Source organism: Zea mays, chromosome 5 (genome assembly GCF_902167145.1).
Source record: "Zea mays cultivar B73 chromosome 5, Zm-B73-REFERENCE-NAM-5.0, whole genome shotgun sequence".
Classification (NCBI taxonomy): domain Eukaryota; kingdom Viridiplantae; phylum Streptophyta; class Magnoliopsida; order Poales; family Poaceae; genus Zea; species Zea mays.
The window spans coordinates 4071198-4094224 of NC_050100.1; the positions used below are offsets into that span (position 1 = coordinate 4071198).

Below are 23027 nucleotides of genomic sequence, written 5' to 3' on the forward strand. Positions count from 1 at the left end.
AGCAGGAATCCAACAAAAACTTGTTACTCTGGTACAGATAATGTTCCAAATGAATGGGAGCATGCTCAGCCTCAGAAGTCAGGATACCATATGAAAAGGGAATTTGTTTAGCAGGGAATCAAAACCATAGTTTTGGTTCGTGATGAAGGAGCATCTGTAGTACACATCAAACATCAAAAACCGATTCACTCACTCCAAAAAAAGGGCACTCAAAAGGATTGTGACAGATCACATGAAAGTGAAGGTTATTTCTTCAGGGGTGCTGCTTCTTTTGAACATCACTTTTGCCATGGCAATCTCTCATGTGTCATGCTGTTCTCTCCTAGAACGACTCAAAGATGAGCTCTTTCCCTTTTCTTTTCCACAGATGACCTGATTTACCTCCCAATAGGAATGTACTTGAGGGGAGAACAAGGGCGATCAGATAACAATGCCTCCCAAAACCCTTTTTTAATCCACTGTCATTTTACCCTTCTCTAGTTCTCTTCACAAGAAGAAGCGAGGGATTGAAAGGGAAAGGCAGGAAAACAACATGGCATAACCCAAAAAAAGCAAAGTGCAACAAAAAGCAAGCATGGCTCAGCAGCTTGCTTTGGTTCTACTCTCCCCCCTCGGCCTCGGCCTCGGCCCCTCAAAAGCACAGCAGAATCGGCCAAAGCAAAAGAATGCCCCCAGAGGCGGCCAGGAACAGAACAAGAAGCAAGAATACTGAGTACCGCAGCAGCGACTGACTGACACAAATCCTGCTGCTACAGTGCTACTTCCTCCCCACACACACACATTATAATATGCAGTCACGTTGCGCGGCCGCAGCAGCGCTGCATCGCATTAGCGCCACCCTAGTCCCCATGCCCGTGAGAGGAAGCTCTTAGAAGGCCAGCGCTGTCGCCAGGAGAGAGAGAGAGAGAGAGGAGGAGGAGGAGGAGGAGGAAGCCACGACGGCGGAAGACGACGCAGCGCGGCGGCGACCGGCGGGTGTCATGGCAAGGTCGGCCGTGGCCGTGAGGCGGGCGGCATTGGCCATCGTGTTCGGAGGGCTTCTCCTGATGTCGTTGGTTATGGACGACGTCAAGAAAGCGGCGATCGGCGGGAGGAGGATGCTGGCCAGAGGCGACGGACGAGGGCAGAGCACTCTGGAGGATTTCCAGGCTGCTGATGTTCCCTTCCAGGACAGCAAGAGAAGGGTGCCCAACGGTCCTGATCCTATCCACAACAGGTACCTTGATTTATACAGATTACTGCACTGCACTGCAAGCTTGGTATTGGTGTTCGAGTTCGTCCCTCTTTTCCCTTGCCATTACCGAGAAGCAGCAGTTGCTATCTCTGTACCAGTGCACAGGTTTCATGGACCTAGACGTTTTAGGCTTGAAAAATGGCTTCTTTTACTACGTATACGTACGCTGAGAGGGAACAGATACTGTGTGTAGGTCATCCAGCTTGAAATAGCAGAACTCCAACACATGGCATTTTTGTCCTAACTTGCTTGTTTTGGCTTTCAAACATGCAATCAGTCTGTCTCACACTATGCTCGCGTCTACCATGTTTTACATACATGTAGAATAAATAGGCCAAAAAAAACTGATATTTCACATAATATCATAGACAAGCACTAACTGGGTAACGGATAAAAGGGAGGAGGTGAAAAAGATGTCACGCGCTCCTCTTCCTCATCACTCCCACATTCCCCTATGATGATGTGGTAATCTTTCAGCGACGGATAAGTCCTATTCCACCCCACCCCACAACCCCCACACTAGATGGATGTGTTTGGTTTGATATTAAAGTAGGATGTGGCGGGGCGACATCAGTCCTCTCGATTTTTTTGGATCACGCCGATACCAAATATTACTATAGTGTTTACCTCGCCTCCACGTGACTCTCATTCAAATACTATAGAAACTATAGACACCCATCCATCACTCTTTGTACATCCAACCAAATACACATCATTGTCGGAATCATTACTATTCAAACAAAGCGCAGCAGGCAGCACACCACGGTTCATCATCATGATAAATAAATAAACAAACAGACAACAGGAACTCTTAACGGTTTCAGTGCATCACCTGCTGAAAGAAAAAGACTGCTGCTGCTGCTGCTTCAGGCCTCTCACCCTTGTAATCCGGTTTCAAATCCTTGCGCCTTCTCCAGGGGAACCGGCAAATCAGGACGGTCGCCGGGCCGAGCGTGACGTCGGCAGCGCGCATGCGGAGGCGTGCATGGAAGCGTCCGATTCCGAAGAGGCCGGCGACATGTTGGGAGCGGCCGCAAGCAAACAGAAGATGCGTTGCATGGACGAAGAGGAACAGAGACTGGGATGTTGGGTGTAACTAGGGGGAGGTGGCCTATCTTCTTCTAAGCACTGCTATTTAAGACAGTTTTAATCATGATGAAAACTTTAGCTTTTCTTCTTCTTCTTCTTTTTGGTGGGTGGGTCATGGGTGGGGGAGGTAACAAAGCCTATTCTATTCTATTCTATTCTACCAGTGGGAGTTTTTTTTTTGTATAGAGAGCAGTAAGTATCGAGCTTTCCCTCTCACATGGAAACAAGCAAGCATCAAAGATTCTTTCTTGGCAAAGGGTTGTGGTCAAGAAAGAGCTCCTCCTCACTCACACTCTCTCTCTCTCTCTCTTGGCCGCAGCTGCTTTATACATCTCTGTAGCAGTACCCTGTTGTTTTCTTTAAGGCGTTCATTCTTTTGCATTGCCACTGTATGGTCTGCAGCACAGCATAAATTTGCTAAAGGAGCCATGGGTCCGAAGTTCTGAACTCTGAAAAGAAGCACCGGCACATACAACTCTCCTAGAGTACTTTATTTCTTTTTTTTTTCTCTTCAAAATATAGTCCCTGTTTGCGAAACTTCAATATTACAGGTCTTGTGCATGTCTCTAGAAATCTAGCTTTTACCACAAAACATGAGCCTTCTGCATCAAACATGCCACAAACAAACAAACAGACCAGGAGCGAGCGGGCTAAAGGCAAAAGAGGGCAGAAGGGGTTAAAGAGAGAGAGAGAGAGAGGGAGGGAGGGAGAAGCACAAGCACCATTGCAGCAGCAGCCAGCCTGCCTTTTCTCTTCTTTTGTTTCCTCCCTATCCCTCCATTGTACCATCTCCTCCTCTCTTTACCTTCTTTTCTTGGCGAAGCTTTGAACAGGCAAAGTGGCCTTGCTCGAGTTCTAAAGCAAGCAGACAGGGATGCTACATGCTAGAGAGAAGGGGGAGGGGGGTGCTGTGGTTTGTGTCCAAAAGACGAGAAGGCTCCTGGTCCTAGGGGCTAACTTATTGACCGGTCATCTTGTGTCTTCTTTAGAATTAGAACTGAAGGCGTACGTACTGCTTTGTTCACTGCAGCTCTATCGGGTATCAGATGCAGAGCAAAGGGGAGACAGAGATGGATCCTGTTCCTGCGCTTGCGCTGCATGCCTCCAGTCCAGAGGCGTTGCTTTCTACTCTCTGTTTGTTTGGGATCCAAAAACAGTGCGCACATGGTGGTACGTACGTCATACGGTCATAGCTTCCAGTGTACGTACGTCTAGCTTCCAGTGTACTTTCTCTTGGTATTTCCTCCAAAAAAAAATACAATTCTGACCTTCCAATGAGCCAAACAATTTTAACTATTCTCGCTTAGGGCTTGTTCGGTTAGCTCTCAATCCATGTGGATTGAGTGGGATTATGTAGGTTTCAATCCCAAGCAAGTTAAAATTCTTCTAAATTTTTTCTAATCCCACTAATCCATGTATAATGGGAATAACCGAACAAGGTCTTAGAGCTTGTTCGGTTAGCTCTCAATCCATGTGGATTGAGTGAGATTGGATGAGTTTAAATCTTAAACAAGTCAAACTTCTTCTTAATTTTTTCCAATCCCATTCAATCCATGAGTAACGGGATGAACCGAACAAGACCTTAAACGGATTAGAGACCTGGAATTCTGGATTAATTAGCAGGTGGTATTTCAACTTTTGAAGCGACACGTTTCATGGCGTTATCCTGATTAGGAGACATGGGAATGAGATCGTCTGTCTCATCTCTGAGCTCTGACTGGATCTAAGTTTGCCAGGAGAAGGAGAAGCAGCAGAGGTAGAATGTAGATCCTTGCAAGCCTAGCTCTGACGTCTATCAAAGCTCAGCAGATGTGTAGCGTATCCCAGTGATTTGATAACACGACTCCAACAACGGAGTCGCACGTTCCGGAGGGGGCTTCGTCTCGGTTCTAATTGCTCTGGTTCCATGACTTTTACAGCACACAATAATGTATAGGGCATTTGACGGTCCAGAGGAGCTAACTTTAGAGTGTGTTTGGTTCCACACAACTAAGTTCAATTTACATCAAATGTTTAAATAGTAATTATGAACATTAAGTAGTTTAATTATAAAACTAATTACAAACACTAAAAGACGATTCGAGTTTATTAAATCTAATTAAACATATATATAATAGGCGTAATTGATATCCAAATATTTGATACGAGTTCAGTAAAACCAAACACCCTCTACGTGATTCTTCGATGCCCGGCACCTGACGAGAGACCATTTACCACTTCTGGCGCATTCTCGTACCTGACTGCTGCCGCGGCGGTGCACCGATTTTTTTTTAAAGCCAAATAGCAAGACCCTGAAAAATTAAAATAGATTCCGTGCTCATATTTTCCAACCTGTGATTTTACACAAAAGACCTGTTTGATTGTATGCCTAAGACACTGCAGATTAACATCTTGACATGACTAAAGAAATATTGCCACGCTTTCACAAGTCATTGACGATGACTTTGACCTATGCATCAAGAAAAAAAATCTTGACATAACTGTAATTACAAACCAAACATATGTTAGTGCCTAACTTGATCAAACCTGACTAATCTTAGACCCCGTTTGGTTAGTCACTAAAGTACGCCGTTTGGTTCTAGTGAGTAAACCTGACTAAAGAGCATTAATTGGTACGAATAATGACTGCATTATCCCTATTAATTAGTGGATATTTGCTGCACGGAGAGAGAAGACTGCAAATGAGGTAAAATCCTACTCCCTTATCCATTTTAGTCACCCCACCTTAGTTACCATGTTTATTTCTTTAGGGACTACAGGTGATTAAAGTTTCACCCTAAACCGAACGGAGCATTAGACATGATAAATTATGTTAAGTTAGGCAACAGACCAAACAGCCTAAATAAGGTCAATGCAAGATGCCCCAGAATATTGTCCGGAGGAGCAGATGCTGAGGCACAACATTCCGGAGAAATTCAGTAAATTTACTCATATCCAGGCTATACATACATAGCGTGTACCAATTAGGATGGCTGAAACTAATCTATTCACCAAAGAAATATTGACATGACTAAAGAAATATTGCCACGCTTTCAAAAGTGGGGTGACTAAAGTTTAGTCACCCCACTTTAGTCACCATATTTACTTCTTTAGGGACTACAAGTGATTAAAGCTTAGTTGCCCTAAATCGAGCGGAGCATTAGACATGACAAACTATGTCAAATTAGGCGACAGACCAAACATGTCCTAAATGGGGCCAATGCAAGATGCCCCAGATTATTGTCCGGAGGAGCAAACGCCGAGGCACAACATTCCGGAGAAATTCAGTAAATTTACTCATATCCAGGCTATACATACATAGCGTGTACCAATTGGATGGCTGACAACTAATCTATTCACCATCCAACATGTATCAATTACTAGGACAATGTAAAACACCTGTGCACAATGACCCGGCCAAGAGCACACTAGCAAAAGAACAGAAAAATAGTACTTTTTTTTGTTGTGCCTCCAAGCAGCAGTATAATAGGGCGCAGTTGAATGTACCAGTGTTCTGGCTGTGCTTAATGGCATTTGAAACCATGGCAGACAGAGAGGATAATGATCAGAATAAGTGCGATGATTATTCCCAGGACGATGAGCTTGATTTTCATGTTCTGCAACCACATCTTTCTCCTCACATTTGTTCCTTGCTGTCTGAAATCTTGTGCCTGGAAACCCAGACAAATTATAAGAAACTGGCTATGTTTGGCATACCCCAAACCGGCCACGCAAATAGGAGTTACATCACAAAATTTAAATAGATTTAGGATCATTCACTGTTCTAAAACCCAAAAAAAAATATAGATAGAAGAACGTCCAACCCTTGAGAAAGGTTATGCTTTCATTTCAATACTTTGTATTTATATTTGCATATGAACACTAACAAGTCGATGATGGTATTCTTGGGATTTGACATAGTATGCTGCTTACATGCTTAGATTATATCTCAGCATTTATGGAAATGGATTGCCTTTCGAACCTACAGATATTCCGACATCTATGGATTTGCCCTTCTAAGCGAAATGTACGCCTACAGCTCCAAAAGGAAAAAATAATACAATACTCAATGGAGCACTACAGAGCAGGATAAAGGAATGCATGAAAACCTGTGAGCGCAGATTCTCAGTCTTGTCAACAAGCAGCTCGATCTTCTCTCCACGATCAAGGACCTGCATTTGGGAAACAAAACAATCAGAACATTCTTAAAGTGGCCATCAATACCAACAGTTAGATTGTATAGCTTGACCAATCCATAAAGCATGCCTTTTCAATGTTTTCCATCATAACACCCTTGACTTCAGAAACCTGTGCCTTCACTTTGGCCAGCTTGCTAACCTCTTCAGGGTGATCCACACAATACTGCATGTGCTCTTTAAGTTTTAATCTGCAGAAAGTACATATTGTTTAAAGAGGAACAACAATGTAATCACTGAGTTCAAGACCTTGGTTATACATACCTGAACTCTCGGTTGAGGCTGTTAGCCGCAGCGGTAGCAGCTTTCCCGCCACCATACCTTTTTGTGAAATCCTCCTTAACCCTATCCATGAAAGCAATGGGAATTTGTTGCCCCACTGATTCAACAGCAACAACACAGTATGCTGCAAAGCAAAGTAGAGCAGTAGACCTGTAAATTTATAATTTTTAAAATTTAAAATTGACCGACATGGCACTATTGCAACACAAATCAAGTTCTTGAGAAGTGTGGCGCTTTATGCCAGGGTGGTAGTCAAGCACTGTTGAGTTATTTTATAAAAAAGTTAAAAAGAGAGAGAGACGGATAATGGAACCATGTTCGTAATGTAAAACTTTTGGCATCAGCCATTGGCTAGTTTAAGTTGTGAGAACATACACCATTTTAGCATGTGAAGCAACACATACACGCATTAATGTTTAATGGTCCAATACTACATATTAGCAAGATTCAGCAAATACCACAGTACCCACAGTACTACACGTGTCTAGAAATACTGTAAAACTCGACTCTAAAACAATGCCTACCATCTAAGGTTTCACCAGGTAACTAAGAGTAACTAAGGCGCACGCGCAGCTGGGAGCATGCTTCCCACTTCCCACATAAAACGAACTGTACAGTGCATCACGTTACCAGCCAACAAACATGATCACCAACTGCAATCAAAACGACCTAACCGCGTAACAGCCAACTCTGGAAGATCTACACACAAGTGACCAAAAAATCAGGACATATCGGATGAATCCTAACAACGAATCGCAAGGGCAACAAAAAGGAACATTGGGGAAGGCAGGATAACTCACTGAATCCGTCTTCCACGAGGTAGTTGAAGGTGTGGCCGTCGCAGTTGTAGGTGAACTTGTTGTTGCTTGCGGGGAGCTTCATGAGGCACTGGGAGGCGATGGTTGTGAAGTTGCCGGTGAACTCCGTGTACTCGGCCAGTACGACCGTGCCACGGGCCACGAACGCATAGATCAGCGACTGCTGCCCCATAGCTGCCTCCTCGTCTCAGCTTCCCCTCCTCTTCCTCCGCTCGTGGAGTTTGGCTCGCCGCCGATGACTTAGGCCTCGCCGCTGGCGAAACCCAAGGGCTAGATCTCCGCGAAGTGGAACGCGGGGGAGGGGAGAAAGGTCGGTTTCACTGCTCCGTGGAGTGCAGAAGGGGAAATGGTTGGGGTTTTGCATGAAGGTCCTTAAAACAATTCCATTAACAGCAAGATCAATATAGCATGGCCTTGGTTGTTGGACTAATGGACTCCATCACTACAGTCTTGATCAGGCTTCATGGTTGTTTATCTCTCTCTTAAAACCTCTAAAAAAATATCTAACCTCACTTGTCTTAATCCAAGAGAGGAAGCATGGAATTTAGAATGTGTGTGTTTGGTTGCAATAACATTACAGAATAAGAATATTCTTGTGGGATGGTCAGACATCGCTAATTAAGGTAGTTGACTAGTATGGTGCTCGTGCGTTGCTACGTTTTTTCTTTGTTCATAGTTATTTGCCCGTGTTTTGCTACGGTTTCTATATACCTTTAAATAGGATAGTTGTTCAATGGTTACTCACTAAGCGGCTTGTTAGGTTCGTGGTGGTAGGGTGCTCGTGACATTTATGCATAATTTTAGCTTATTTTTACTATTCCGCAGAGATGGTAACACACAGGGTATTGAGATACACACGCACTAATTGTCATACTATGCTCTTATTAGCGTCGTTTAAAGGTTAAAAAGATTTAGATACCTTAAATATATAGGTATGTGTCTATGCTTTGTTATGAAAATAAAAGCCTATCACAAAATATTGATACGAAAAGATATAAGATACATACATCAAACTTCTAAAATCAAACTTGCTGTCAAGGACTTGATGCACCTGCATGTGTGTGCACATCCTTCCCTTGTGATTGTTGGCATACAGTAAATTAAATGTCTATGTGTTGGTGAGGAATTAATTAAGTGTAATAAATCAAACATACATTAACAAAGGCACATCGTGCAATAGTTTGCCTGCCTAGTGGACTTGAAAAACTATTCCAAGAAGTTGCTCGATCTGTTGCAGGCGGCCATGTAAAGCGAGCAAAGATCATACGAGTGAGGATTCTAGAAAAAATTCAAGAATTTATTGAATAACATTATAGGCCATAGGGAACCTGACATCTATTCCCTATAGGGAATGAAATTTGCAATATCATGAAGCCCAGCTTCTCTATAACACTCAATAATCTGATCCACGACCTCATCCTATAGTTAATCCACAAATACTAAATCCATAAAAAATACAGCCCCGTTAAGAACCACCTGCAGTGCACCAGAGCAGACCTGCAGTGCACCAGAGCAGCAATGGCAGTGGAGTCAGCCAAAAAATAGGTGAAGCTATCACGTGACAAATTAAAGAGACTCGTCAAACACCTGCTATGGAACCTTTCTTTTCTTTAGGACCTCACACTTACCCTCCTTAGTTACCTTCCCTCTTATGAATTCGAACTGCTCATCCTCCCACCAAGCTAGTTCAGTTTGGCCACTTGTTTCATGAAAAAAGGTGTATAAGCTAAGTCTTTGGTCTCAACTATCAAGAAGAGAGACTAAAAGAAAATAGGGAAATATCTGTTTGTTGCTAGGCATACAAGCTGATCATGAAAAGGCCGCACAATATTACTTCGTAATTGCATCCAAGTGTCCACCATGGTGATTTCAGAGCCACTTGAGCTGATTCTTTGGCTTCAAATGTACGTCCAACTCTAACAACAACAAACCAACAGGAAAATAAGGAACACGAATGAACACTGAATTACGTTCCGACCTTGGTGCATGAAAACGTGTCTTGTTAAATCATGACATTGCAGAGGCCACGGGCAAATGTATAACCATCTTTTGAGGCCGGACACTACAGAATTGTTTAGGTATAAAAATTCTGCATGTGACCGATATTGTGTTCGTCTCACATTTTCCAATTAAAATCAGGAAACCATACGTCATGTTCATGCAACATGTAATGTAACCATGCAATGACATATATGTTCACACTGACACAAAATGCAAACAGCCAGCTAATAGGTTCCCTTGATCTTGCATGACATAATTTGTAATTACACTGATATACCTTTTTAAAATCTCTGCATTGAACACAAAGGGTCTTCCAAATCCAGGAAATTGATCTCTGTAATAGAATTCTCCAGTAATGGTAGCTGAAACCAGAAGAGAAAAAACAGTGCACATTAAAAATCATTATTATGTAAGCAAAACCAATGCATTTATGGAAAGATCTAAGAGTTTTACATTATCTCTTAAGGCACTAAAAACAACTTACAATTTGGAACAAAGGAAGTACAAGCTAATTACCCTTCTAGATTAAGGAATACGATTGTTTGAGCTGAACCACGAAATGCACATAGTCATTAGTTAGTGCAGGGTGAAGAAACAATTAGCCTGCTAAAAAATAAACATGAAAACAGATCTACCAAACATCAATTCTATTAGTGAACTTTTAAATGTTAATGAAAATTCCCATTAATGCAAGTATGCAATCTTCAACAAATGGCATTCAACCTTCATATGGTATCTCTATTCCAAATTATCGTTTATTTCAGCTTTGTCCTAAGTCAAACTTATCTACCTTTGTCCAAGTTTGTAGAAAAAACACATCAACATCTATGAAATCAAATTAGTTTCATTGAATTTGTAGATGTTAATATAGTTTTTTTTTCTAAAAACTCAGCGAAAATAAGTTTAACTTACAATAGAGCTAAAGTGAAGTATGATTTGGAATAGGTGGAGTGTGTTCTTCCTCTTTTTTAAGCTTTCCTTGTTGCAAGTCGCACCTCCCATGTTATGGCAACGTGCTGCTTCCTGTTAGCCTAAGTGCACTTGTGCATTCTGTCCGACAGAGATGATGACCATTGAATCAATTAGTAATCTTGAAGTTGCATGCTTGAAAAGCAAACCCATTCTCATATGGTTTCTCTTGCCTCTAGCCTTCTTTCTCCTGCCCGTCTGCTACAAATAGGATTTCCCAGCGCCAAGCACCTCAGCCTCTTTTGTGCTGATCATTAGAAAACTTGTACAAGTGCAGTGTTCAGGGTTATGATTGTGAGGGGCAGCATCTTGAATTATTTTCTATGGCTTCGCACGCCCAATATTGGATCCAACGTCCGCTACTGAGTTTAAAGGTCCAGCAAAATACATGTTGTAGTGTCTATAAAATAGATTTGTCATGTAGTGATTCTGGTCTGAAATTTAAACTGGCAACAGGTGCAAAGGCATCTACAACTACGAATTGAAGCCCAAGGGAAATACCTTCAGACAGTTTTGGAGCAGGCCCAAGACGCGCATGGAAAACAGAATTTGGGCCATACAAACCTGGAAGATGCAAAAATAAAAATGTCAGAGTTAGTTTCACAAGTATATATCAAATGAATGCTTTAGTAATGCGATTACAGATGTAAAAGTAAGTTCAGGTGTTCATAAATTAGAGCCCAAACAAATCAAGTCTGTTGAAAGTTCAACAAATAGTTATTTGTCAGTTGTTGAAGGATTCATTAAGGAGCACAGACTACATCACCATGGAGTACTAAAAGCATATGATGATAGTTCATTATTTTGCAGAAAAATATCTCATGAACATGAGACACATTTTGCCCTCAACAGAGGTCTAAGCGAACATAGGATGGCTCATTTGCAGAATAAGGAAGGATACCATAAAGCAGAGTTTGGGTAGAAAGTGCCACTGAGATGGCACATGAGTATACTGCACCTCAAAAGAATGGTAGAGGTAGTACCACCAGTTCGACTGTTCGACATCGGGAAGCAAAGTGACGGGGGTCGGGGACTGGGAAAACAGCTCACTCAGTTTCCCTCATGGCACCAAATATTCGATTCATCGAGGAAGTAGTTTCGGAGCGGCAGCGCGTGGACGAGCGCCGTTCCGGAGCGGCAACGCGTGGACGAGCGCCTGGAGCATGAGTTCATGAACAAGGTGTTGCCAAGGTTGTTGAGTCCCTGCAGCCCCGTCGACGTGACGGGAGAGGCCGAGGTGGTGGAATCCGCGGAGCTGATGAACGTGAACTCGGCCAGATACCACTGCATGCTACCCTGGCTTTTAACACCACTGCTACTTGGCTTGTGTGGCTTTTTTTTTACTCCGATCAGCTGACCGTGGTAGGCTAGATCATTCCTGCGATTCGCTAAGAAACACATGAATGAACCATGCCTTGGTGTTGAGCTGTTCGTGTTGCACAATCGGAGTACGCTTTTGATCTCTTCTGATGTGCCGAGTTCTACTCCACTCCAACACGTCAGGTGGCGACACTTCTGCCTGTCTGCCTACTCAGAGAAAGGCCGGAAGCCGCAGTTCGCACCTCAGGCATGACCAGGCGCACAGCTTCTGCTTGCTTCACGGCCGCCGGGCACCCGGGCCTGCAGGCAGTGGCGGATCCAGGATTGATCCAAGAGGGGGCTACTAAGCTAAGGCTAATTAGGTCTAGTACTAATAAGTGTCAGATTGGCTCACAGTTGATTAGCAAAAACCTTACTGCCATCCAAGCGGAAGAAGGCACTAACCTGGGCCTCTTGTTCGTAGCACCAGCAGGCGTAGGAACAATGCAGCCTTTCTCTGGTCGCTGTTCATTGATCCTTTCTTCTGCAAAAGAACCAACCAACCGTAATAGGCAGTAGCTTCAACACAAATTGTGTATCTACCTAATCCTTAACAAGGGCAAATAAATTGTCCTCAGAAGTTAATGAGGAGGCGCGAGGCAGTTGCACATCATTACCCTCACTAAACAGACAATACCTGGTGTTCACAGAATGAACAATATGTTCATATTTTCTGCTTCAAATTTACTAAACGCTAGGGATATCATGAATCTGACAGCTAAATACAAAGGAATGGCAGAGGCTACACGAGCTACGGCCACCAGAACACACCACTCACCTGTGTCGCCGTCTGCGCGGCCTCGTAGGCCTCGGTGGCGCCCAGGCGCCGGAGCCGCCCCCCAGCGCGACAGAAGACGTGCGGAGTCGGCCTCGTCGGCAGCAGCCACGCCGGGAGGGGTCGGAGCAGTCGGACTGGCGCGCCGGCTGGGCCTATTCGCTCGCCTATACTGGGCCACGGTCGCAGATCCGCCCCTGCCTGCAGGAGCCGGCGACGCAGGCGCAGGCGAAGGCGCAGGCACGAGCACGACCGGCAGAGCGGCGGCCGCGGAGCAAGGGGCCCCGCGCTTTCCTGGACGGTAAACAACGGCTGGTGACAGACAGGCGCGCGGTCGTAACATCGTCGTGCAGCGCAGTCGTCAGTTACAAAAGTAGTAGCAGCTCCAGCCGGCTGGGGCAGGGCTTGGTCGCCACCGACACCCCCCCGTCCCGGCTCCACGCAACGAATCATTCAGTCGCCTGCACCCCACGTGCCCCGTCGCTTCCGCTGCCTGCTGTGCTAGTGCTACCGCCTGTCGGTGCGGTTGGTTGCGCAGCCCAGGCGCCTGACCGCCCAATCGACGCGCGCGGTGTTCGTTACTCGGCCGCTCTCCCTACCCACGTCCTTCTCCCCCACAGATCTCCGCGGGCCGTGAGGTTCATTGATTCGCCTTATCCGGGGCTGCCGGATCTCCGCAGCGGCTGGGGATGGGCAACTGCTGCAGAACACCGAACGGAGCCACCGACGCCGGCGGCGGCAAGAAGCCCAAGGAGCCGAAGCAGAAGAAGGGCAAGAAGCCGAACCCCTTCTCGATCGAGTACAACGGCTCGGCGCCGGCGAGCGCGCCGAGGCTGGTGGTGCTGCGGGAGCCCACGGGTGTAGGATCTAGGACACCGGCTAGAGGGGGGGTGAATAGACGGTTTTGACTAAAAACAACAATACTAAGTAAATTTAATCAATACAACAAGAGGAATAAATTTACTAGTGTCAATAAGTAAACAATGTATGAAAGACAACTACGGAGATTGAATACTTGAAGAACAATAAGCAAAACACTAATCAATTGCAAGGCAATAAGTAATGCTAGAAGGAATAGACACCGAAATTTATCCCGTGGTATCGGTGATTTGCCGATCACCCCTAATCCACGTTGAGGTGGACTTCAAGCTCTCACTTGCTCCTCTATCAAGACACGACTTGATCTTTGAGCCAAGTGGACAAGAAATCACTCAATACCTCGATTCCACTAATGTCACCTTTGCCGCTCCGGCGAGGTAGGCGCGAACCCCTCACAATCAACACCGCGGCTTCTCCACAATCTTCTTGGAGAGCTCGACGGAGACAATCACCCGAGCCGTCTAGGAGGCGGCAACCTCCAAGAGTAACAAGCCAACGACGCTTGCTCGGTGTACCACCTAGTGCCTCAAGAATCACCAAATGATGCAAATGCACTAGGAACCCTCAATCTCTCACTAGAATGCAATCTCAAGCAAAGAGTGTGAGAGAGTGAGTTGGAGGATCACAAATGAGCTCAATGTGTGCAAGGAATAGCCAAGGGAGGTCTCACACACGAGCTACCCTTCTATTTACAGTCCCCCATCTAAAACCAACCGTTATGTGCAAAAGGGGGCAGTTCTGCGCACACGCGGACCGTCCGCGCCCTAGGGCCGGACGGTCCGTCGTACACCATAATGGCTATAATGACCGTTGAAACATGTCAGAGCAGACTCAAAAGGTGGGTCCGGACAGTCCGCCCTTCAAGGCCGGACCGTCCGCGACCTGGCAATTTCAAACACCCGAGCCTCGGATCAAACGGAGTTAACACACGCGGACCGTCCGGCTATAAATCCCGGACCGTCCGCGACCTGAGACAGTACTGTCCGGACTGGTCCCCCGGACCGTCCGTAGTACAAACCAATAAAAACACACAGTCCCTGTCCAAAAACGAGTTATACACATGCGGACCGTCCGCGCCTCACAGGCGGACCGTCCGCCTATAATTCAGGGACTGACCCGAAGCCACCTTCCTCTGGTCAGGACTGCGGACGGTCCGGCCCTAAGGCCCGGACGGTCCGCAGTGCAATAGAACACAGAGTCAACACAAATGGTCAAACCCCGGACCTGCTGGAGGATCGCGGACGGTCCGCCCCCAAGGGCCGGACAGTCCGCGCGACCAAGACTTCTCAAATTTCAAACATGCTTTTGAATGAACTTTTAACTCACGAAATGAGAAGCGCTGTTAGCCCTTATGCAAATGCAACTACTTGATGCTCTATGAGGCACTAAGTTTTACACAGATCTAAGTCATTGACCCCTCTTAATAGTACGGCTATCTAGCCTACTAATCCGGTCAGGTATCTTCTCTAAACACCTCAAGACCGGCAAAAGTAAAACCTATATTATACCTTTGCCTTCATCTGATCCACAACCAATGCGTATGACTCTTCAACATTTCCTGTTCTATGTGGTCCAACCCTGCATTCTTATTTCTCCAAGAATCGTTAGTCCACAAGTAGTTGTCATTAATTACCAAAACATTACCAAAGGGGCCTAGATGATTCACAATCTCCCCCTTTTTGGTAATTGATGACAACACCACATAGTATATTAAAGAGAAGTTTAGTTTCTCCAAATCTCTCTCATACCTAAGGTACAAGATAGATCTTGGAGATGAGTTTCATAGGACTTATCTTGATTTGAAGTTCTGTCCAAGAGATAGATAAATCCCAATAAAAACTCAGTATGCAAGAAAGGCTCCCCCTAAGTGTGTGCAGGATTATTTGAAGTTGAAGATATAACACACATAATATATTTGAGCTTGATGGAGACTTTCCTACAATCATGGTTATCGAGGCATACAAGAGATGATCCGTAGAGTGAGCGCAGCAATTATAATCACATCTCGATTAACCACACACAGAGTAATTTGAACTAAAACATAGTTCATCCCACAGAATATTACAGATAATAGTCCACAGACATACGACATAGAGTTAATGGATCAAACCAAGTTCCGAATGCATAAGACATAAACTAAAGCGGCATGAAAAGGTAAAATGCATATGCATGGTCTTGATGTCCACATAGAACCACCAACTCCCCCTGAAGGAGACGCCTGACAACTTCTCATCACTTCTCTCCCCCTTTGGCATCAATTGCCATAAAGGAGAGGCCTTACTGATCACTCGGCGGAGGATGCATGTTGTAATAATGAGTGCTGAAGGTGTCAAACAGGGAGGAGAACTGGCCAAAGTCCTGCTGGAGCTGCTGCTGCCTCTGACTTATATCATGCATGTTGTCAGTTGTAGAAAGATTGTCAAACTGACTGGAGAGAGCACCCATGTTATATTGAAAACTTTGTTGCATATTATTCAGCCTTGACATGATGGGATCAGTGACATTAGTGTGAATTTGATCACGAAAGTCAGAAAATTCAGAGTTGAGCGCAGCCCAGTTGCTGTCAAAGCGAGACTGCATGTCATCGAGGCGGTGATCCACATGTGACATCAACCCCTCAAAGCGAGTATCAATATGAGTCTCCAGCCCTTGCTGCATATTGTGAAAATAAGGATCAAAATATCCTGGAGCAGGCTCCCAATAGTGCTGAGGCTGAGGAGGAGGTGGAGGAGGAGGCATCTGCTGTTCCTCAACATTAGGAGCTGCTCCACCCTCATAGCCAGGGTCTTCCTCATCATCTGGGAATGGAGTGAGTGGCCTGGTGAGAAACCCTACCTCATTCTTAAAAGGCCTGAATGGAGTGTGAACAATCTCACATGGGCCCTCAAATCTTGTCTTGGATTTGATGAGAGCCATAATGTAGGGAGCATATGCCAAGTTTTGATTCTTGTCCATCTTTAAATCATTAAGCTGCCTCATCATGAAAAGAACAATGTTCATGACTTCACCATTCATGATGTGCTGGATTATGTTCCAGAACTTATCTCGAATTTTACTCTTATCACCACTCTTGGGAAGAATGGTGACTCTGGCAATCTTGTTGATGACAGCAGGATGATGTCTGAGTCCTGCTGTTTCTCCAAACCTCCTGGGTATACCGAGCCTGGCTGGCTCATAAAACTGCACAAAATCCTCAAAATTATCTTCAGTATAAAGATCCACCCCAGCAGAAATGGTGCCATAGTCCAGACTGTTGGCAGCGGCAAAGTCAGCAAAAGAAGCAGAATACCGCTTGAAGCCAGTCATCCAGGTGATAGATTCTGCTGCAATATCAATCTCTGAGGTAGCCAAGAATTGCTTAACTGCCATTTCATTGAAATCGGTGCGCTGCCCTATAAACTGATATAACCCACATGTTTCAAATTTGGGGATGAGACCCTCCATGACTGATTGACTGAGCAAGAAGGACCAATCAATCACCTGATGCTTATGAAAATTGGTATCCACCAGGGTGCCCCAAAGGACATCAAACTGCAGCTGAGTGTGGAAAAACTGGATATTTGTATCTGATGGCAGAGCATACTGATTCACAGTCCGTCTAGAGCAGTACTCAGTCATAGAAAATCTCCGCTTGGGATAAGTCCATCCTTGGATATCAATGGGATAATCTGGGTGAACATGAAGAAAATCTTCAGCATCCATGGATTCAGTGCCCCCAGCTGAGGATTGGGCCTCTGAATCAGTGGTCGGTGTATAGTCATCATCATTGCCACGAGGGCGCTTGGATTTAAAGCGACCTGCAAGTTTCTTGCGGAGACCACCAAAACCACTGCAACAAGGTGACAGACATCCATAGATAAATAATTGATACCAATCACCACTTATAAAAAGGAATGGAATGGTAATGCTCTGCCAGGGTCCGGACTGTCCGCGCTAGGGGGCCGGACTGTCCGCGCCAGAGGCCCGGACGGTCCGCGTCCACCGGGCGGACGGTCCGCGACCGACCAGGGGCGACTCCAAGAACCCTAGCCACCACAAGTGTTCAAATTGATGTTTTTGCAGATAATACCCAGCAAAACAAGTTCAAAATTTGGCATAGCATTGATATTGAGAAGAACTATCAATCCCACCAATCAGATTTTGAAACCCACTGCTCAATTTCAGATCAGAGAAGAAACCCAAATAATCTCAAAGTTGATGAAATTTGATTAAATCCACAAGATTTGAAGATACCGTGATGAAGACATGTTGAGGGAATGTTGCTGTAAACTGTCGGACTGTCCGCACGCAACTTCACTTCACGGTCCGCGCACACTCGACACAAGAGAGTATATGGCGAGTGGAGAGCAAGAGAGAACAAGCGAATGGGCACAAATGGCAAGTCTGCGGGCTCTGTCCCTTTTTCTGCCCTGTCGCGGACGGTCCGTGCTGGGGCGGCAGACGGTCCGCGCCCTGATGATCTCAGACGGTCTGTGAGGCTGCTCGGACTGTCCATTTCCTGATGCTGCGGACGGTCCGCGGTCCATGGGCGGACGGTCCGCGGTCCATGGGCGGACGGTCCGCGGCCTGATACTCATTTTTCCACTTTCTGTCCACTTTCTGATTTTGAATTCCGAATCCGAATTGGTGCTCATATATGGACATTTTGACCAATCCAAGAGTTGGTATGCATGCATATACATATGATGTAATTGAGTAATGCAAGATTTTTGAATTAAACTATCTAGAGCAATTAGAAATGAAAAATGCACAAATAATACCAAATAAATAGCATAAAGAGCATACTTAGACCCAAGATGCAAGACGACACATGTGTGATCAACTTCAAGTCACATTTGAGATATCGATCACATTCATTTCACTTCTTAGAGAACAAAATCTTGTTTCATCCAAAGGTTTTGTAAAAATGTCTGCTAATTGATCATCGGTGCCAATGGAATAAATAGAGATATCTCCCTTACCAACATGATCTCTTAAGAAGTGATGCCGTATATCAATATGCTTGGTTCTTGAGTGTTGGACCGGATTGGTAGCCAATTTTACCGCACTCTCATTATCACACATGAGAGGCACATTCTTGAAAATAATTCCATAGTCCAATAAGGTTTGTTTCATCCATAATAGTTGAGCACAACAATTTTCGGCCGATATATATTCCGCCTCGGCGGTAGATAGAGCAACCGAATTTTGTTTCTTAGAATACCATGAAACAAGAGATCTACCAAGAAATTGACAACAACCGGAGGTGCTTTTTCTATCAACTTTACACCCCGCATAGTCCGAATCCGAATATCCAATTAATTCAAATTGAGCACCTTTGGGATACCATAGACCAATATTGGGAGTATACTTCAAATATCTTAGAATTCTTTTAGCGGCCTTCAAGTGAATCTCTCTAGGAGAAGCTTGAAATCGAGCACACATGCATACACTAAACATAACATCGGGCCTAGATGCGGTAATATAAAGCAAACTACCAATTATTGAACGATAAAGTTTTTGATCAACTATAGTACCTCCTTCATCTAAGTCTAGATGACCATTTGTTGCCATTGGAGTCTTGATAGGCTTAGAATTTTCTAAACCAAACTTCTTGAGCATGTCCTTCAAATATTTTGATTGACTTATAAAAATTCCATCTTTCAATTGTTTGATTTGAAGGCCAAGAAAGAAGCTCAATTCTCCTATCATAGACATTTCAAATTCTTTTGACATCATTTTTCCGAACTCCTCACAAAATAATTCATTAGTAGATCCAAAAATAATATCATCAACGTAGATTTGACAAACAAATAAATCTTTGCCAATTCTTTTAGTGAATAGAGTAGTGTCAACCTTCCCAATTTTGAAGTCTTTGGAAAGCAAGAAATCCCTAAGCCTTTCATACCAAGCGCGTGGAGCTTGCTTAAGCCCATAGAGAGCTTTAGAAAGCTTGAACACATGGTTAGGTCTTTTGGGGTCCTCAAAACCGGGAGGTTGTTCAACATACACTAGTTCACTAATCTTACCATTTAGAAAGGCACTCTTTACATCCATTTGGTAGAGCTTGATATTGTGTGCACAAGCATAAGCAAGTAGAATCCGGATTGCTTCTAATCTTGCTACGGGAGCAAATGTCTCCCCAAAATCCAATCCTTCAATTTGAGTATATCCTTGTGCAACTAATCTTGCCTTGTTTCTTACTACCACACCATCTTCATTGTGCTTGTTGTGAAACACCCATTTTGTACCAATAACATTGTGGTTCTTTGGTCTCTCAACAAGCTCCCAAACTTCATTTCGAGCGAAGTTATTTAATTCTTCATGCATTGCATTCACCCAATCAACATCAAGTAGAGCTTCATCTACACGGTTAGGTTCCATACAAGATACAAAAGAGAAATGTTCACAAAATGAAGCTATGCGAGAGCGAGTTTGAACACCCTTACTAATATCACCCACAATTTGATCAACCGGGTGATCCTTCACAATGGAATGATGAATTCTTGATACCGTTTGATAGTTGCTTGTTGAAGCATTAGGAGGAACCGTAGGTCTTGAAGTACCTTGATCATGAGTATCCATGGTTTCATCGAGTTGTTGGCTTTGGTGATCTTCCTCATTTATAGTTGAGGATGAAGGAATGACAACCACACTATCTTCATCATCATCTTCCTTTGGTTTTATTTCACCAATGGCCATTGTTTTCATTGCATTTATCAATTGAGTTCCTCCAACATCATCGAGATTATCACTCTCATCTTGAGACCCATTTGTTTCATCGAATTCAACATCATATGCTTCCTCAATAATACCATGAGTTTTGTTGAAGACTCTATAAGCCTTACTATTTGATGAATATCCAAGAAGAAAACCCTCATCACATTTCTTCTCAAATTTAGAAAGCCGGCTTCCCTTTCTCAAAATATAACATTTGCAACCGAATACCCTAAAATATGAGATATTTGGCTTTCTACCAATGAGCAATTCATATGGAGTTTTCTTCAAGAGCTTGTGACAATATAGTCTATTTGATGAATGACAAGCGGTATTTATTGCCTCGGCCCAATAAGAATCCGATATATTATATTCCGCTAACATAGACCTTGCCATATCAATAAGAGTTCTATTCTTTCTTTCAACAATACTGTTTTGTTCCGGGGTATATTTGGAAGAGAATTCATGTTTGATACCCTTGTCATCACAATATTGATCAATTCTTGCATTTTTGAATTCCGACCCATTATCACTTCTAACCTTTTTGATGTCAAAGTCAAATTGATTTTGAGCCAATATAGCAAATGACTTGAATGTTTCAAACACATTGGATTTGTCTCGTAGAAAATAAACCCAAGTAAATCTTGAATAGTCATCCACAATCACAAGACAATAAGAATTACCACCAATACTTACAAAAGATGTGGGCCCAAATAAATCCATGTGAAGTAATTCCAAAGGTCGATGAGTGGACATTTGACTTTTATTTGGATGAGTGTTTGCCACTTGCTTACCGGCTTGACAAGAGCTACACAATTTGTTCTTTTCAAACTTCACATCTTTTAAGCCTCGAACTAAGTCATGCTTGGTTAGCCGATTGAGTTGCTTCATCCCAACATGACCAAGTCTTCTATGCCATAACCAACCTAGTGAAGCTTTTGAAAATAAGCAAGTTGTGAGCTTTGCCTCATTAGATGAGAAATCAACAAGATAAAGATTTTCATGTCTAAAACCTTTAAATTTAAGATTGCTACCATCAACACTAGAGATAATAACATCTTCAACTGTGAAATTGCAACAAAATCCTAAATCACATAATTGAGCTACGGAAAGTAAATTAAAATTCAAAGACTCAACCAATAGCACATTTGATATAGAATGATCATTTGAGATAGCAATTTTACCCAAACCTTTAACCTTTCCTTTACGATTATCTCCAAATGTGATACTATCATAATTTGAGCAATCTTCCTCACTCATTTGGGTAAACATCTTCATATCCCCGGTCATGTGTTGAGTGCATCCACTATCCAACACCCAATGATTCCCTCCCGCCTTGTAGTTTACCTACAAAAGGAAATCAATCTCTTTTAGGTACCCAAACTTGCTTGGGTCCTTGGATGTTAGTGACCAAGGTCTTTGGCACCCAAATAGCTTTCTTTTTGTTTCCAACAATTGAAGTACCAACAAATTTAGCATGAACACCTTTTGCATTATGAGAAAGAACATAACAATGCTCAAAACAAGTGGAGGATACATGTTTGAACTTGGGACAATTTTTCTTAACATGTCCCTTTTTGTGACACTTGTGACACACTTTGTCACATTCTTTCACAAACAATGTCTTTTGCTTTACAAAAGCATTCTTTCCTTTCTTGGGAACATATCCAAGACCTTCACGGTTAAGAGAGCATCGTTGACTTCCCAATATGAAATCCAATTTCTTCTTACCACCATATGCCTTTTCTAGGTCATGAGTTAGAGTATTTATTCTATCCACTAACACTTCATTCTCAACAATAATTTTTGATTCATCAAGAGCAATATTATCATTGAGAGAAATTTTGCATTTATCACAAATAGAGTTAGTAGGTAGTGGTTCACTTGTAAGACTATCAAGTAAGTCACAAGTGACTCCAACATCCTTAGTGACCACCTCAACTTCATGCACAATAGATGATTTTTGAGCATCCGCAAGCTTCTCACAATTTTCTTTGAGGTCATTGTGAGAGGTCTTGAGCTCCTCAAAAGACACTTGGAGGTTTTTATATAATTCCTTCAAGGCCTTAAATTTTTCTTTTTCTTTGTGCATGTAGTCATCGGCCTCACCTAACATTCTAACAAGATCATCATATGAATAGCCATCATCATCAACATCATCGATATCATCATCATCATTTATATCATTTAAATCGGTGATGATTTTTACCTTAGCATCTCCCTTTGCCATGAGGCAATGGGGGGATGAGAAGAGTGAGGGAGCTTCCTTGATGGCAATTCCGGCATTAAGCTTGGATGAGGTGTCATCATCATCATCATCCGAGCTATCATCCGAGTCCCATTCAACTAAGTAGGCTTTGCCATCTTTCTTCTTGTTATAGTATTTCTTTTTCTTATTGTCACTTTCATCTTTGCCCTTCTTCTTCTTGCTTGGACAATTCATGGCAATGTGACCGGGTTCCCCACACTCAAAACATTTTCTATCATTGAAAGCATTTCTTCTAGATGTTTGACCTCTTCTAGGTTGACCTCTTTTCATCTTCATGAATTTATTGAATTTCCTTACAAATAAAGCCATGTCACCATCACTCTCACTTTCATTTTCTTCATCATTGCTATCTTCCTTTTCAATTGCCTTTGAGGCCTTGGCTTTGAGAGCAATAGATTCATTTTTCACCTTCTTTGCCAAACTTAAAGCATCGGCTTGTGACTTCTTAAATATATCTTGAGTGAGAATTTCTCCCAATACT

At 43.5% G+C, this 23027-nt stretch overlaps 1 protein-coding gene and 2 pseudogenes across 3 annotated transcripts; 1 reads left to right on the plus strand and 2 right to left on the minus strand.

The window, feature by feature from the left end:
• Positions 1 to 814: 814 nt before the first annotated feature.
• On the plus strand, positions 815 to 2402 carry LOC115072887 (LOC103644198-like pseudogene; annotated as a pseudogene). Its single transcript, NR_163837.1, has 2 exons — positions 815 to 1216; positions 2152 to 2402. The product of NR_163837.1 is annotated as a protein-like pseudogene (transcript).
• Positions 1931 to 8155, minus strand: LOC103625801 (vesicle-associated membrane protein 721). 2 transcript variants are annotated; one of them, XM_008646202.4, is made up of 6 exons: positions 7581 to 8102; positions 6763 to 6904; positions 6569 to 6689; positions 6412 to 6474; positions 5810 to 5973; positions 1931 to 4614 (listed from the first exon to the last, which is right to left on the minus strand). In XM_008646202.4, exons 1-5 carry the CDS (start codon positions 7768 to 7770, stop codon positions 5827 to 5829), a joined length of 663 nt encoding a protein of 220 aa, XP_008644424.3. In that variant the 5' UTR covers positions 7771 to 8102; the 3' UTR covers positions 1931 to 4614; positions 5810 to 5826. The 2 variants fall into 2 exon arrangements, with proteins under 2 accessions (XP_008644424.3, XP_035814816.1); XM_035958923.1 differs by having other exon boundaries at positions 1950 to 5973; positions 7581 to 8155.
• A 778-nt stretch (positions 8156 to 8933) lies between these two features.
• Positions 8934 to 9992, minus strand: LOC103627959 (protein IN CHLOROPLAST ATPASE BIOGENESIS, chloroplastic-like; annotated as a pseudogene).
• Between the last annotated feature and the right edge of the window lie 13035 nt (positions 9993 to 23027).

What these genes read in the sequence shown, in the direction of transcription:
- LOC103625801 (XM_008646202.4), bottom strand. Translation starts at nt 7,770, where the DNA reads ATGGGGCAGCAGTCGCTGATCTATGCGTTCGTGGCCCGTGGCACGGTC. An exon ending in CCTCGTGGAAGACGGATTCA is followed by an intron (nt 6,905 to 7,580) that starts GTGAGTTATCCT and finishes TTTGCTTTGCAG; the next exon opens with CATACTGTGTTGTTGCTGTT. An exon ending in CTGAGAATCTGCGCTCACAG is followed by an intron (nt 5,974 to 6,411) that starts GTTTTCATGCAT and finishes CTGGGTTTCCAG; the next exon opens with GCACAAGATTTCAGACAGCA.